Genomic DNA, 13,151 nt, shown 5'->3' with positions numbered 1-13,151 from the left:
ACATTCATCCTTTGAAGAATGCGCTCACCTCAAAGAAAACTTTTTATTCCAGACATATTGCTCACCTCAACCATTTATGCTACCTCCTTGTGGCTCGAGATACTAAACGAGATGGACCACCTCGGAATTGTGCGAGCTCGGTGGGAAAACTAGCACGTTCAGCGAACAAGAAAATAACAAAAAACTCGAAGAGGCTACCTTCAAAATTACCAAGTTGAAAGAAGAGCTCATGGAGGGCATCCAAGATTGAGACGATCATTTTGCCAAGCTAAATAGAACCTTAAAGCTCATGATGACCGCCAAAAAGATAAAATGGAGTGGGAGGCTACAGAAAAAATGCAGAACGATAAAACGCGCACTAGAAGATGCTCTTGAAGAAGCTAAAGATAAAATTACTTATAGTTTTATGGAAAGATAAAAGTCCTCTTTCTCGACCTTGATCTAACCGACCTCGAACCCTTTAAAATTATAATAGATGGTAAAATTATGGATGAATAATGTTTGTGGATTGATGTTATCTTTAAGCTTATCTTCCACCCTTTTTACTTTACTTTCCTAATGAAATCTATGAAAATAACACCAAGCATCCATATCTATGGATCGATTTGTTTTCGTTGGAAAATGCAACAACTTTGCAACATTTACACCTTTCACCAATTCCTTTTGAGACACATTTATATTTGAAGGTCTCTTATCTATTTGCCCTCTTTTATTCATTCCCGATACACCAAAAATGACCGACTTGTCCCATTAACGCCCATCTATTTTTTCATATTTTATTTACTTAAAAATTATAAACTCCTCTGTCTCAATATGTGAAATCGTCTGAATCTTAATCTCCACCATATCCTTAGGTATTCTTTGCACCAAGGATTCCCCATAAGGTCCATCCTAAAGTCTCCTTACAAATGCATCTACAAACATTCCCTCATTTGGTTGAGCAATTTGCACAACAATTTCACTAAAAACCTTAACAACTATTTCAAAGATTCTTTCTTTGCTTGCTTTATGTAAAAAAAAAAAAAATATCCCACTTTCAAAGGCTTAATTTTATTTGCTGCAAAATGAACAATAACTCTCGAGAAGATTTCAAAGACGTGACCCTCTGGAAGACTACTAAACCAATCCAAAGTCATTGCTGCCAATGTTCCAACAAACATCTTACAACGCACAATTATGATAAGTCTCCTCTTCATGCCGAACTCCAACTAGTTGATTCTTGATCGCCTACTGTAACTCTTCATTCCTTCTTCTAATCTAGTTTTGAATTTGAAGTGATTCAGTTAACATCTCTCGTAGAACTGCACTTTCCTTTCTTAACTCCTTTTGTACTTTTCTAGATTCCTCCACCTTCTCCTTATTTTGTCTCCTCACTTCTGCCATCATGGCCATCATATTTTGTAAAGTGTTCCTGCTAGGGAGATGGGACCTAGAGAACTATTGAAGTCTTCTTCTCCTTCCTTCGGTCGGTCAGGTGACTGGGTAGTGAACTGGGGTTCTCTTCGTCCTCCTGCTTCTCCTTCGGCCCTCGGCCTCGGCTGAACACCGGATGGTGGGGGTACTTGCAAAGGCACTCCGACGCTCAAGTCAGTAAAGCGGGTGGTCAGCTCTCAGAGTGATAAATGACATACCTTACTCCTTGGGATGCGTACTATTTATATTATTCTAGTGGGCCTACCTTGTTGGGCCCATTTATCGAGGTGGATACCTCTTAGGTTTGCATTACCTAATTCTTAATGATAGATTAACTTCACTGATCTTGGTTTGAGCGTTAACTATAATAGGGGTCGGCAATCGGCCAAATCATCATGGCATGGGTCGGCCATCGGCCATATTCCAGTGGTCTCGGTCGTCTCGGCCAAGTCTTCTAAGGTCTCGGCCTCTCGGTCGTCTCGGCCTCTCGGTCGTCTCGGCCTCTCGGCCAAGTCTTCTAAGGTCTCGGCCCCTTGTCCGTCTCGGCCAAGCCTTCCAAGGTCTCGGCCTCTCGGCCAAGTCTTCTAAGGTCTCGGCCTCTCGGTCGTCTCGGCCCAGCCTTCCAAGGTCTCGGCCTCTCGGTCGTCTCGGCCCAGCCTTCCAAGGTCTCGGCCTCTCGGCCAAGCCTTCTAAGGTCTCGGCCTCTCGGTCGTCTCGGCCAAGCCTTCCAAGGTCTCGGCCTCTCGGCCATACCGGTACACTTGCCCCCCAGGCTCAAGGGCAGATGTGTTAGATATGTCCGATGAGTCTTTAATGATGGGTGTCGGTCGGTTTCCCTTGATCGTGCGGCTATTCCATTTCTCGAGGTGTGACGTGACCCTAGGTGTGATCAAATAAGTTGGATTTGGGCGGTCGGCCTTTTAATTGTGATTTTAATCGAACAAGAACAGGCGATCGACCATTTAATTGTGATTTTTAATCGAACAACTAAGGATAGGGGGCCAGCTATTACTTGCGATGTTAATCGAGCAAGTGTAGGTGGCGGTCGGCCGGTACTTGCGATGTCAATCGAGCAAGTGTAGTGGACGGCTGACCATTACTTGCGATGATAGTCGAGCAAGCGGGCAGTCGGTCGGCCAATACTTGCGATGTTAATCGAGCAAGTTTGGTTTGCGATCGGCCGACACTTGCGATGTTAATCGAGCAAGCGGGCGTTCGGCCAATACTTGCAATGTCATCGAGCAAGTTTGGTGGGTGGTCGGCCGGCACTTGCGATGTTTAATCGAGCAAGCGGGCAGTCGGTCGGCCGAGAAGTCGGCCAAGCATTGAGACTTGATGGCGCCCCTCGGCTCATAGCGTATGTCGAACTCGGAGAGTTCGACCGACCATCCTATCATCCTCCCTGCAAGGTCCGGTTTAGATAAAATTTTAAAAATAGGGTAGTCGGTTCTTACAATTATGGAGTGATTTTGGAAGTAGGGGCGCATCCGCCTTGCCGTGAGGACGAGTGCGAGAGCCTCCTTCTCAATCATCTGATATCGGGTCTCGGCCGAGTGAGGGTTCGGCTGACAAAGTATACGGGTCGCTCCTCGCCCTCGGCTTCCTGCACTAGGGCATCGCTGACTGCTTCTTCCGAGGCTGCTAGATATACCAGGATGGGGTTGTCGGGCCTCGGCTTCTGGATGACAGCCGGGGATGTGAGGAACTCCTTGAATTGTTTGAAGATTTCCTCACATTGGTCGTCCCAGACAAATTTTTTGCCCTTTCGGAGCAACTGGACCATCGGCCTCGTCCTCCTGGCGGTAGTCTACGCCCTTGAAGTCTTCGTCCGTGAAGGTGATGGGTGGCATCCTCGGCCGGAATGTCACTGCGTTGACCTGGTGTACCGCCCGGAGGTGTTTCTTCCGAGCGTTGTTTGTGCTTCCTCCCCCGGCGAAGCCGCCGGCTATAGTGTTGATAACTTCTCGGTTACCTCTCTTATCGGCCTCCCTGGGGGGATCGTCTCTTCGAGAGGGGTCGGCCCTCGCGGGTTGTCGGTCGCCTCTGTTATCTCGGTCATTTCGGCCGCGTTGAGGAGACCTCGTCCGCCTGGATGGATCCGCCCAGCCGGGAGGGTCTCGGCCATTCCTGACGAAACGGCGGAGATGCCCAACCTGGATAAGTTCCTCGATCTTATCCTTAAGGGCCTGACACTCGTCGGTTGAGTGTTCGGTGTTTTGGTGGTACCGACATTGCTTCCTCCGGTCGGCGTTATTTAGGCTGGCCACCTTCCTTGGGGGAGGGATCAGCTCAACGTTGAGGGCTTCGTCCAGAATCCTCCCCCGCTCGGTCGTCAGGGGTGTATACCTTGAGAACCGGATCGGTCGTTCCTTTGACCCGGCCGCCCCTGACGATCCTTTTCCTGCTTGTTTTTCTCCCCACCGGCCTCGGCACGGGCCTGGTTACGGAATTCTCTTAGCTCTTCCAGCTGCATGTACTTAGAAGCTCTCTTTCTCAGCTCGTCCAGGCAATCGGCCAGCTGCATGCACAGGTTGTCGGCAAAGGGCCCCGGACGCAGGGCCGTTAGCATGTGGTGCATGGCGACGTCCGGACTCAGATTCCGGATGCTCATCGCCACTTTACTGAACCTATCCACGAAGGTTCTCAGCGACTCTCCCTTCTCCTGGCGGATGCCTACCAGAGCGATGGAGGTCAGATGGTGCGGCCGGTTGGTCGCGAACTGCGTTTCGAACTTTGCGACGAGCGTGGCAAAGCTGTCGATGGAGTTGGGTGAGAGCTTGGTGAACCAACTAAGGGTTGCACCCTTCAAGGATGTGGGGAACACTCGGCACAAGACGGCGTCGTCCGAGGTGTAGAGACTCATATGGGTTGTGTAGGCGTCCATATGCTCGTTCGGATCGGTCGACCCGTCGTATCGGTCTCGGTTGAAACCCTTTCACTTCTCAGGAAGTGGGACTTCGATGATGTTGTTTGTAAAGGGATGTTGGCGGTTCGGGTCGGCCGTCAGGGTCGTCCGGGTGGACCTGATTAGGCACGACTCGTCGCCCATCTCAGTCTCGCGGGGAGGGGGTCGGCCTCTCGTCCCCTCGGCCACATCCGGGTTGGGGGGAGAGGTGTAGGACTTGCCGACCACGTTCGTCGGTATGACAGAGGGTCCTCCCTCCCCCAGCTTCTTTCTCATATCTTCGTTCTCCCTGCGGAGAACTTGCAGCTCTTGCTCATTTTTCTGAGCGGCCTCCTCGGCCTTTCTTCGCATCTCGGCCATCTCCCTCTGGAGAGACAGCAGCAGCATTGTTTGGTCGGCTTCAGTCATTCTTTCCATGCTTCTTGTTGAAACCATCTACTTTTTTCCTTCAGCTAGTTTCCCTCGGTCCCACGGTGGGCCCCAATTGTTCCTGCTAGGGAGATGGGACCTAGAGAACTATTGAAGTCTTCTTCTCCTTCCTTCGGTCGGTCAGGTGACTGGGTAGTGAACTGGGGTTCTCTTCGTCCTCCTGCTTCTCCTTCGGCCCTCGGCCTCGGCTGAACACCGGATGGTGGGGGTACCTGCGAAGGCACTCCGACGCTCAAGTCAGTAAAGCGGGTGGTCAGCTCTCAGAGTGATAAATGACATACCTTACTCCTTGGGATGCATACTATTTATATTATTCTAGTGGGCCTACCTTGTTGGGTCCATTTATCGAGGTGGATACCTCTTAGGTTTGCATTACCTAATTCTTAATGATAGATTAACTTCACTGATCTTGGTTTGAGCGTTAACTATAATAGGGGTCGGCCATCGGCCAAATCATCATGGCATGGGTCGGCCATCGGCCATATTCCAGTGGTCTCGGTCGTCTCGGCCTCTCGGCCAAGTCTTCTAAGGTCTCGGCCCCTCGGCCGTCTCGGCCAAGCCTTCCAAGGTCTCGGCCTCTCGGCCAAGTCTTCTAAGGTCTCGGCCTCTCGATCGTCTCGGCCAAGCCTTCCAAGGTCTCGGCCTCTCGGCCAAGCCTTCTAAGGTCTCAGCCTCTCGGTTGTCTCGGCCAAGCCTTCCAAGGTCTTGGCCTCTCGGCCAAGCCTTCTAAGATCTCGGCCTCTCGGTCGTCTCGGCCAAGCCTTCCAAGGTCTCGACCTCTCGGCCATACCGGTACATAAAGTATTGGTTCTCTTCTTCCTCTCTATTACCCATCATCTGTCAAGTTGTTCGTATTTGAGAAAACAATGTAGGATTAATTTATATGTCCCACGATGGGGGCAAAAAAATGTTTTAGCTAGAAGGTCTATATGCTTTATGGCTTGAGCATTTAGCCTACCTTTTCTTTCTTCCCATCTCTCCTTTTATCCTCTTCTCTTGTTTTTTTTTATTATGACTATATTAAGTCGTAATTTTAGTCTCTATTCACTACATTAATTGTTTAAGATTTGTTTTAAAGATAACTTTAATGCATTGACGACATCACCAAAATTAAATAAAATTAAGTAGTTAATTATCATTGGTCAGAACTTTCATTACACTATCGAGCTCAAATGATACCATAGTTCCTGAACTATCATCCTAGTCCATCAACCCAAATGACATGCTAATAAATCATCCATAGCCATCAAACCCAAATGACATGCTATGCTAATAAAGGCAAGTTCTTCGTGCACCATATCAATTTCAACCTACATCCTATTATCTTTCATTTTAAAAAAAATTATTCTCTATTCTGGATTTAAAAATCCAGAATTCAAAAAATATAATTCAAAAGTCAAAATTTCATTCTGAAAAAAAAAATCAAAATGCAAAAAATACATTTTGGAAAAGAAAATCCAAAACATAAAATCTGAAAATATATTATGGAAAATAATTTCTAAAATTAAAAAATGTGTTCTAGAAATCTAGAATTAGAAATGTATTATGGATAAGAAAATCTAGAAGATAAAATCTGAAAATACATTTGGAAAAGAATTTCCAAAATTTAAAAATGTGTTCTAGAAATATATTTTGGAAAAAAGATTATAGAATTATTTGTTTATCCACACTCTTCTTTAATTTTCGTCATTTTGTAAATGCATTTTTACCAATTTAATGACATATTGAGTGTAAGTTGAAATTGATAGAGTAAAGAGAGAATTTGTCGCTAATAAGTCATCTATAGGCCATCAAGCCCAAATGACACCATAGTCTCATCTTAGAAGTTTGAGTCCATATTTTCTAAATCCTAGAAATGGGTCCTAGTTTACGACACCACATACACTAACATGGTCATGCTACAATTTTTTTATAGACATAATGCCTGCTGCTTGGTTTCGTGTCCCACGTACTTAAGAGACGGAATTTAAAGCTAATGCATATGTTCTCTTTCTAGGCAAGAGAGATATTTGACTAGACTTTTTTCAAAATTCTTTTAAATGATAAATTCAAACCAAATATTTTTTTTATAAAAAAATTATATATTCTCCTAATCATGTTGAATTGAACGGTTCTTGCAAAGTGGGTCGTGAAACCTTGTCTTCTGAGGACTACCACATTGTACCTTACCGTTGTGGCTGAAGTGATGATTTTCAAAGCCAAAATCGCAAATCATAGAAGTCTTACATTTTAGTAGCGATCAGGAATCTTGCGATTCACAACACCATACACAAATCAGATAATGGGGCTTTGAGCATTGTTAATTACAAACGTTGAGAGAGAGATGACAGTGAAAAGTAGGAGCTTACAAAGTAAAGTGAGAATTCGGAGTAAATGGTTAATCATGGGAAAGTTGGGTGGGTGGTATTGTGGAAAGAAAGTGGGAGGGAATAGCATACGCCAGTTTCACCACTAGTAGTAAGTAAATCGAAGTCTCCAGAGGTAAATGTCTCATCTTTCATGAAAATAGGGCGTCTAAGTTTTACATATCCACAGTACTGCACTTCCTCTACCTCAGCATCCTTTCTTAGTGAAGAAACTGCTACCTTAACTCCTTCTCCTGCAGGTGTTTAACTCCGTCACATTTCTAATACGGAAAACATTTTTGTTTATTTCAACTTTCTTTACTTTCTTTTTTCTTATTATCACTAAATTAAATTATCAACTACATCATAAAATTTTAAAAATCATTCCTATCGTACGGTTATGATAGAACTTTTTACAAGTCTTTTCATATTTATCTCAAAAGTTTAATACATGTCGTATTTATTAATTCTTTGTTTTTGTGTTTTCTTTTTGTTTTTCCGCTCTCAAGTCTTTTTACCTTAGAAATAAACAGTGTAGCGTAAAATTTATTTTCTCATAAGGATCACAAAATAGGTTAAATCACTTCATTTTGATTTGTGTAATTTATCTGTCAAAAATGGATCAAACGAGTTAAAGCAGATTGGCGAACTAGTTCAGTGGTTTCTTTCTCATAATTTTTTATTTTTTAAATATATAATTTAAATATACTTAATTATATAAACATTTTTTATAATCTTTAACTAGTTTATTAATATCTTTAATTGGACGAATTAAGAAAATTGTATTTTTACAGGTTAAATTACTCTATTAAAATGAATGATTAAAATTGAATTTATAAATTTTCATGATTTAATTTCAATACTAGTTTTTTAATACAAATATTTGAATAGTTTAAATTGGTTTTTTATTTTAGTTTTAATTATAAAAAATGGATAGTAAAGAGATAAAAAATGTAAACATAGAAATTGGAAATGCATAATGTTAATAGAGAAGAGTTGGGGATGTTTACCATGTGTAATAAGCAGCAAGTTTTGAGTGGGATATTTGTCTGCAAGGTCCTTAATTAAATGCTTGTATCTTTCCCCTGCTTGCAAATCTGATTCTCCCCAGTGGGGAAACTGAAGTTTACAAAGGCAGAAAAAAAAAGTATGAAATGAGGAAGAAGAAGAATAGTAGCATTGATGCATAATGAAGTTGAATTCCCCTGTACCTCTTTATACACCCTTTCAACATTTTTATCCACTATCCCAGCTGGGAGCATGGCTTCACACTCTGCCATATCAAACCTCATGTTTCCATCTTTAGGAGCCACATTCGGACGAATAGCCTTGCTGTTCATCATTTCACACAGTCCATACTCAACCGACACCTGCACTTTATACAACACAACCTTTTAATTCTTCTACACAAACTTTTCAAAAATAAGACTAAGTGACATTAAAAACATAAAATAGGTATATCTCTTTCTAAATGTTATAAAAGAAAAATAAAATAATACTAAGTAAATTCGAATTAACTAATGTGATTATAGGGATAAGGATGAGTTGGGTATATGGATAAACATTTGTCTGCATTTGATTTTCTTCCTATAATCTTTTTTACATAAGTATTTATTTTATTATCTGAACTAACTCTTCAAACTTTTCATAACCCAAAACTCATTAAACCACTCCAACTTCTATTATTTAACTTTTAGTATCTCTGAAAAATACACACAGCCTTTTTATTATCTAGTCAATATAAAGTTATTTTCATTTTGATTCTCAGTTGTTTCTAATTTGGTAAATTTTGTTTTTCCTTTCATTTTAGCTTTTTTTTATGGTAGAAATAATATTCGATAAATTAGTATCTAGTGCTACAGTTCAAGTTCCTATGAAGCTTCAGACTTTTGACACCGCAACAAAATATACTCTTTTGGTATAATTTTACTTTATTTTGAAATTTTTGTTTTAATCTCTATTATTATTGAAATATTAAACCAATTTTTATTAACCATGTTTATCACTTAATAGAGTAACAAACTAAAATAAAACAATCTGACCTTGACTTTGAGAGGGTCAACTGTAACACCATCCCCGGTGGTGCTGTCACCCTCCTCTACGGCGGCGAGAGACGAGACGAGTTCCTCGGCGGTCTGGAGGCACCGGAGGAACGGCGAAACGAAGACCCGCCGGATCGGAAACCCGAGATTCTCTCGGAGCCTCCGGCCCGTTTCGAGCGCCCGTTTCCGGCCCGGCTCGGCCAGCGGTGGATCCCAGGGACGCGCCGCCGTGGCTGCCCAGGACGGTTCTAAGTTGTCGATGCGCTCGCCGTGCCTCATTACGACGACGTTCTGGTATGAAACGGCAGCGTGGTTTCCTTTGGAAGCCATTTTGACGGGACCTACAGAGACAGAAAATTGCAATAGAAAATGATGATCGTGCTTCTTTTCTATGAACACTATTATAGAGTGTGTTCATGCTGATGAAACTACCTTCCAATTTCCTCAAAGAACGCATTATATTTTGAGTTGGCATCTTTTGTAGAAGAAAACACTTGAAAACAAAAACTTTTACCCTTTTTCTCTCCCTCCTATTTCACAACCCCTTTTAACAATAAAATAATAATATTATTAATCGTTAAATTGTAGTGTGAAAAAAATAAGAGTGTCAAATATCATCATCCACTTCAAAATTACACCATCCCATCCTATTTCGTTTTACGGTACACCAAAATTATACTCTTAGCAACGATGTAAATTTCATTCATTTTATTTAAACTTCATTAGTTAGTAATTAATACAATTGATTTAATAATTATCAGGTATCTTTATTTTAAAAATTAATATTTATATGTAATTAACTTTAAAGTAACCAATACAAATTTTAAATTTTTAAAATAAAAATAAACGACTTTCTTCAACGTTAATTATGTTAATATTAATTTTTTCTTTGATAAACATATATAACAGTTATTAAATGTTAAATATGTGTTTAATTATCTTAACTATTAACAGGATTTAAATATAATTAATTAAATTAATTTTTTTACATTAAATGATAATATTTTATAATTAAATATGTTAATATTTATTATAATTAACTGATTATTTATATGGTATACATGTACCTACTTATTTTTATTTTTTATTTATGCATTCATTATACATTACTAAAAACTCATTAAATAAAAACTTAATTTTAGAGACAAAAATTAATTATTCACTGTATTAACTAAATTAGATATTAATTTACACAATATTTAAAATAATTTATATTATTAATAAAATTTATAAATTAATTTATAAATTAATATTTAATTAGTTATCACTTTTTTTAATTATCAAATTTAGAATCTAAATGACTAAAATTTTATAGTTAATTCATAACAATTTACGAACTAATTTATAAATTTTATTAATAATAAAAATTACATTATATATCAATATTATTTTTAATCTCTGAAATAATAATTTAATTAATATAATATTTTTTTAATTAATTTTTATATAATAATTTTTTTATATTGAAACTAATATAATAATAATAATAATAATTATTATTATTATTATTATTATTATTATTATAAATAATAGGTAAATGATATATAGAATCCTAAAATATCAAATAATGCCAAGAAAGATAGATGTTACTATATTATTAATCGTAATCCTATCACAAAATAAACTATGATGCTAATTGTTTGAATCTAATGATGCAAAAACGAATGCCTAGCATATTTAACCATTGTATTGTACTCTAGGTGATTATGCCAAAGCTATGCAAAACAACTGATATAAAAATTGAAAAATTATATTTTAATACCTTTGTTAAATACACATCACTGGAGAACTAAATTTAAAAAAAAAATTAATATTAATATAATTACTTATCAAATGATTTATTTATTATGAATAACCAAAAGTATTAATGTTGAAAAATTTCATAAAGAATACCTATATATATAGTAGTTGTATCAAAGAGCTTGTTCCTTAATAATTATTAAAAATGAGAAAACCAAATTAATAACTTTTTTCATAAATTAAAATTCATACAATCACAAAATAAAAGTTTATAAAAAATTCTATAAAATGACTTGTACATAAATTAATGCAATTTATCAAGAAATATTTTAAATTTTTTTTCTAGTTTTCTCTCCAAACTTTTATGAAAAAATTCGTTAAGATACTCCTAATAGTAATTTCTGTTCCTTGGTTATAATTATACATAGTGGTTGTTGAAAAACTAATTTCTATAAAAGAAAATCAGTAAATTATTTGTAAATGTTCTTCAAATCATATCCTTTTCATCTAAAAGTGTTCGAATGCAGAACCTTTGTTTACAAAAAAATGGAATCTAGTTTTATTGATATCATGAATTTCATTTCATGTTGAAGTTTAAAACTTGTAATAATTTAAAATAGGCATTCTCTCTATATGGTGTTTATAGAAATTGAAGTGAAAAAGTAAAAATAAAATAAGATGAAGCTTAACGTACTTGTGGAGAGTGATCGAAAGGCAGTTACTTTATTATACACCTGCAACATAACATCTTGTAACTAAAGAGGGAAATAAAAGAGTAGATTAAAGTGGCAAAAGAAAATAATAAGAAATGATAAAATTGATAATGCAGAAAGAAAATGTGAGTTTGTGGATTTCAGAAACCACCTTAGAAGTCTTGTTACACGTCGCAGGAACAGAGAAAAAAAGGTGAAGTAACCTTAACGAAGGCATGGAGATGGAAGATAGGAAGATGGGGAAGAAGAGAGAGAGAGAGATATTGAAAATTTTGAAGGAGTGTGAATTTAAGAAGAAAAGGGTCAAAGAAAGATTTGAAGGAAGGTTCGTGAAGTGCGTTTGTGATTGAAAATGTCAAGAATTTGGTGTTCAAAGCTAACCCCAAAGTCACTTCATTGACTTTCATTGCCCTTACCTGCGCGTTTGCATCACTTTCAAATTAAGATTCATCAATCTTTTCATTCATGCTAATATGCAATCATATATATCAAAACGGACTTACTTATTAGATTATTATTTATTTCTTTTCTTTTTCATGGTATCTAAAATAAAATTAGATGAAAATAGAATGTATAAAAAATAAAAAATGTATTGCATGAGATTTATTGAAGGATTAATATTTCGAAAAAAATAGAAAGATCAAGATGAAGGAAAAAGACGTAAGAACCAAAATTGCAATTTAGCAAAAAATAGTTTTCCTTTTCTCAACTATCAATTAGCTCTCCAATATAAGGATAATTAATTACGACATAAAATTATTTACAAATCTTAGCCTTTGTTGTCTTAAAGAAATTCTGAGAAATAAATCTCAAACAGTTATGCAAATGAAATCTAAGATTATTATATTAATTAACAAAATTTTAGTTTCTAAATTAGTTTTTATTATTGTTAAATAGTTTTTAAATTGGTATCTAATTAGCAATCAAGGTTTTAACTACCAATTATTTAGTTTCTAAATTTGGTAGCAATAGTTGCTAATTAGATACAAATTTAGAAACTATTTAACAATAATAAAAACTAATTTTGTTTTTAGTTTTTAAAATGGTCTCTAATTTAGTTACTATTGCAACTAATTATTTTGGTCTTTAAAAATTGGTTTCTATTTCATGATTTTCTTGTAGTGTTTTTTTTTTAAATAAAAAAAAACAGAGGATTATTATTCATTGGAAAAAAGTTACTACTCAATAAATGGTATTTGTAGTATCACTCACACTATTTTTAAATATAATTTTATTTTTTAAAAGTATACCAGTAATAATCTTTTTTTGGGACCTTAAAGCCCTTAAATGCTTGGGCTTTAAGCAACCCTGTTTTCATGTTTTTGCCTTTATTGTTGAGTTATTTTCTTCTTCTCCGTTCAACCTTCTTCCACACAATTATTTTGCCATTTGTTTATCTGTTTTTCTCTTTTAAAATCCCTCTCCCCTTTTCTTGTCAAATTCAATGTTATTTATAGACCCAGATTACTTGAGAGGGTTAAAAATATCTGTTTAAAATGATAAATAAATTGTATAAAACCTTAAGGAAATTATATCGTTGAAGAAGAAAAAAGGACAAATTAAT

The 13,151-nt window shown here is 37.3% G+C and overlaps 2 protein-coding genes across 3 annotated transcripts; both read right to left on the bottom strand.

Annotated features, from left to right (window-relative positions):
* Window positions 1-3,745: 3,745 nt before the first annotated feature.
* Window positions 3,746-4,276, bottom strand: LOC137824898 (uncharacterized). Its single transcript, XM_068630576.1, has one exon. It carries the CDS (start codon window positions 4,274-4,276, stop codon window positions 3,746-3,748), a length of 531 nt encoding a protein of 176 aa, XP_068486677.1.
* A 2,660-nt stretch (window positions 4,277-6,936) lies between these two features.
* On the bottom strand, window positions 6,937-11,897 carry LOC137826271 (uncharacterized). Of its 2 annotated transcripts, XM_068632176.1 has the most exons (6): window positions 11,739-11,897; window positions 11,569-11,608; window positions 9,135-9,475; window positions 8,304-8,462; window positions 8,103-8,211; window positions 6,937-7,346 (listed from the first exon to the last, which is right to left on the bottom strand). In XM_068632176.1, exons 1-6 carry the CDS (start codon window positions 11,802-11,804, stop codon window positions 7,129-7,131), a joined length of 933 nt encoding a protein of 310 aa, XP_068488277.1. In that variant the 5' UTR covers window positions 11,805-11,897; the 3' UTR covers window positions 6,937-7,128. The 2 variants fall into 2 exon arrangements, with proteins under 2 accessions (XP_068488277.1, XP_068488278.1); XM_068632177.1 differs by lacking the exons at window positions 11,569-11,608; window positions 11,739-11,897 and adding an exon at window positions 9,567-9,749.
* Between the last annotated feature and the right edge of the window lie 1,254 nt (window positions 11,898-13,151).

This window comes from Phaseolus vulgaris, chromosome 8, assembly GCF_000499845.2.
Source record: "Phaseolus vulgaris cultivar G19833 chromosome 8, P. vulgaris v2.0, whole genome shotgun sequence".
NCBI lineage: Eukaryota > Viridiplantae > Streptophyta > Magnoliopsida > Fabales > Fabaceae > Phaseolus > Phaseolus vulgaris.
This window is presented reverse-complemented; position numbering and strand designations above follow the sequence as displayed.

What these genes read in the sequence shown, in the direction of transcription:
- LOC137824898 (XM_068630576.1), bottom strand. Translation starts at nt 4,276, where the DNA reads ATGAGTCTCTACACCTCGGACGACGCCGTCTTGTGCCGAGTGTTCCCC.
- LOC137826271 (XM_068632176.1), bottom strand. Translation starts at nt 11,804, where the DNA reads ATGCCTTCGTTAAGGTTACTTCACCTTTTTTTCTCTGTTCCTGCGACG. An exon ending in CTTTCGATCACTCTCCACAA is followed by an intron (nt 9,476 to 11,568) that starts GTACGTTAAGCT and finishes CTGTCTCTGTAG; the next exon opens with GTCCCGTCAAAATGGCTTCC. An exon ending in TTGAAAGGGTGTATAAAGAG is followed by an intron (nt 8,212 to 8,303) that starts GTACAGGGGAAT and finishes TGTAAACTTCAG; the next exon opens with TTTCCCCACTGGGGAGAATC.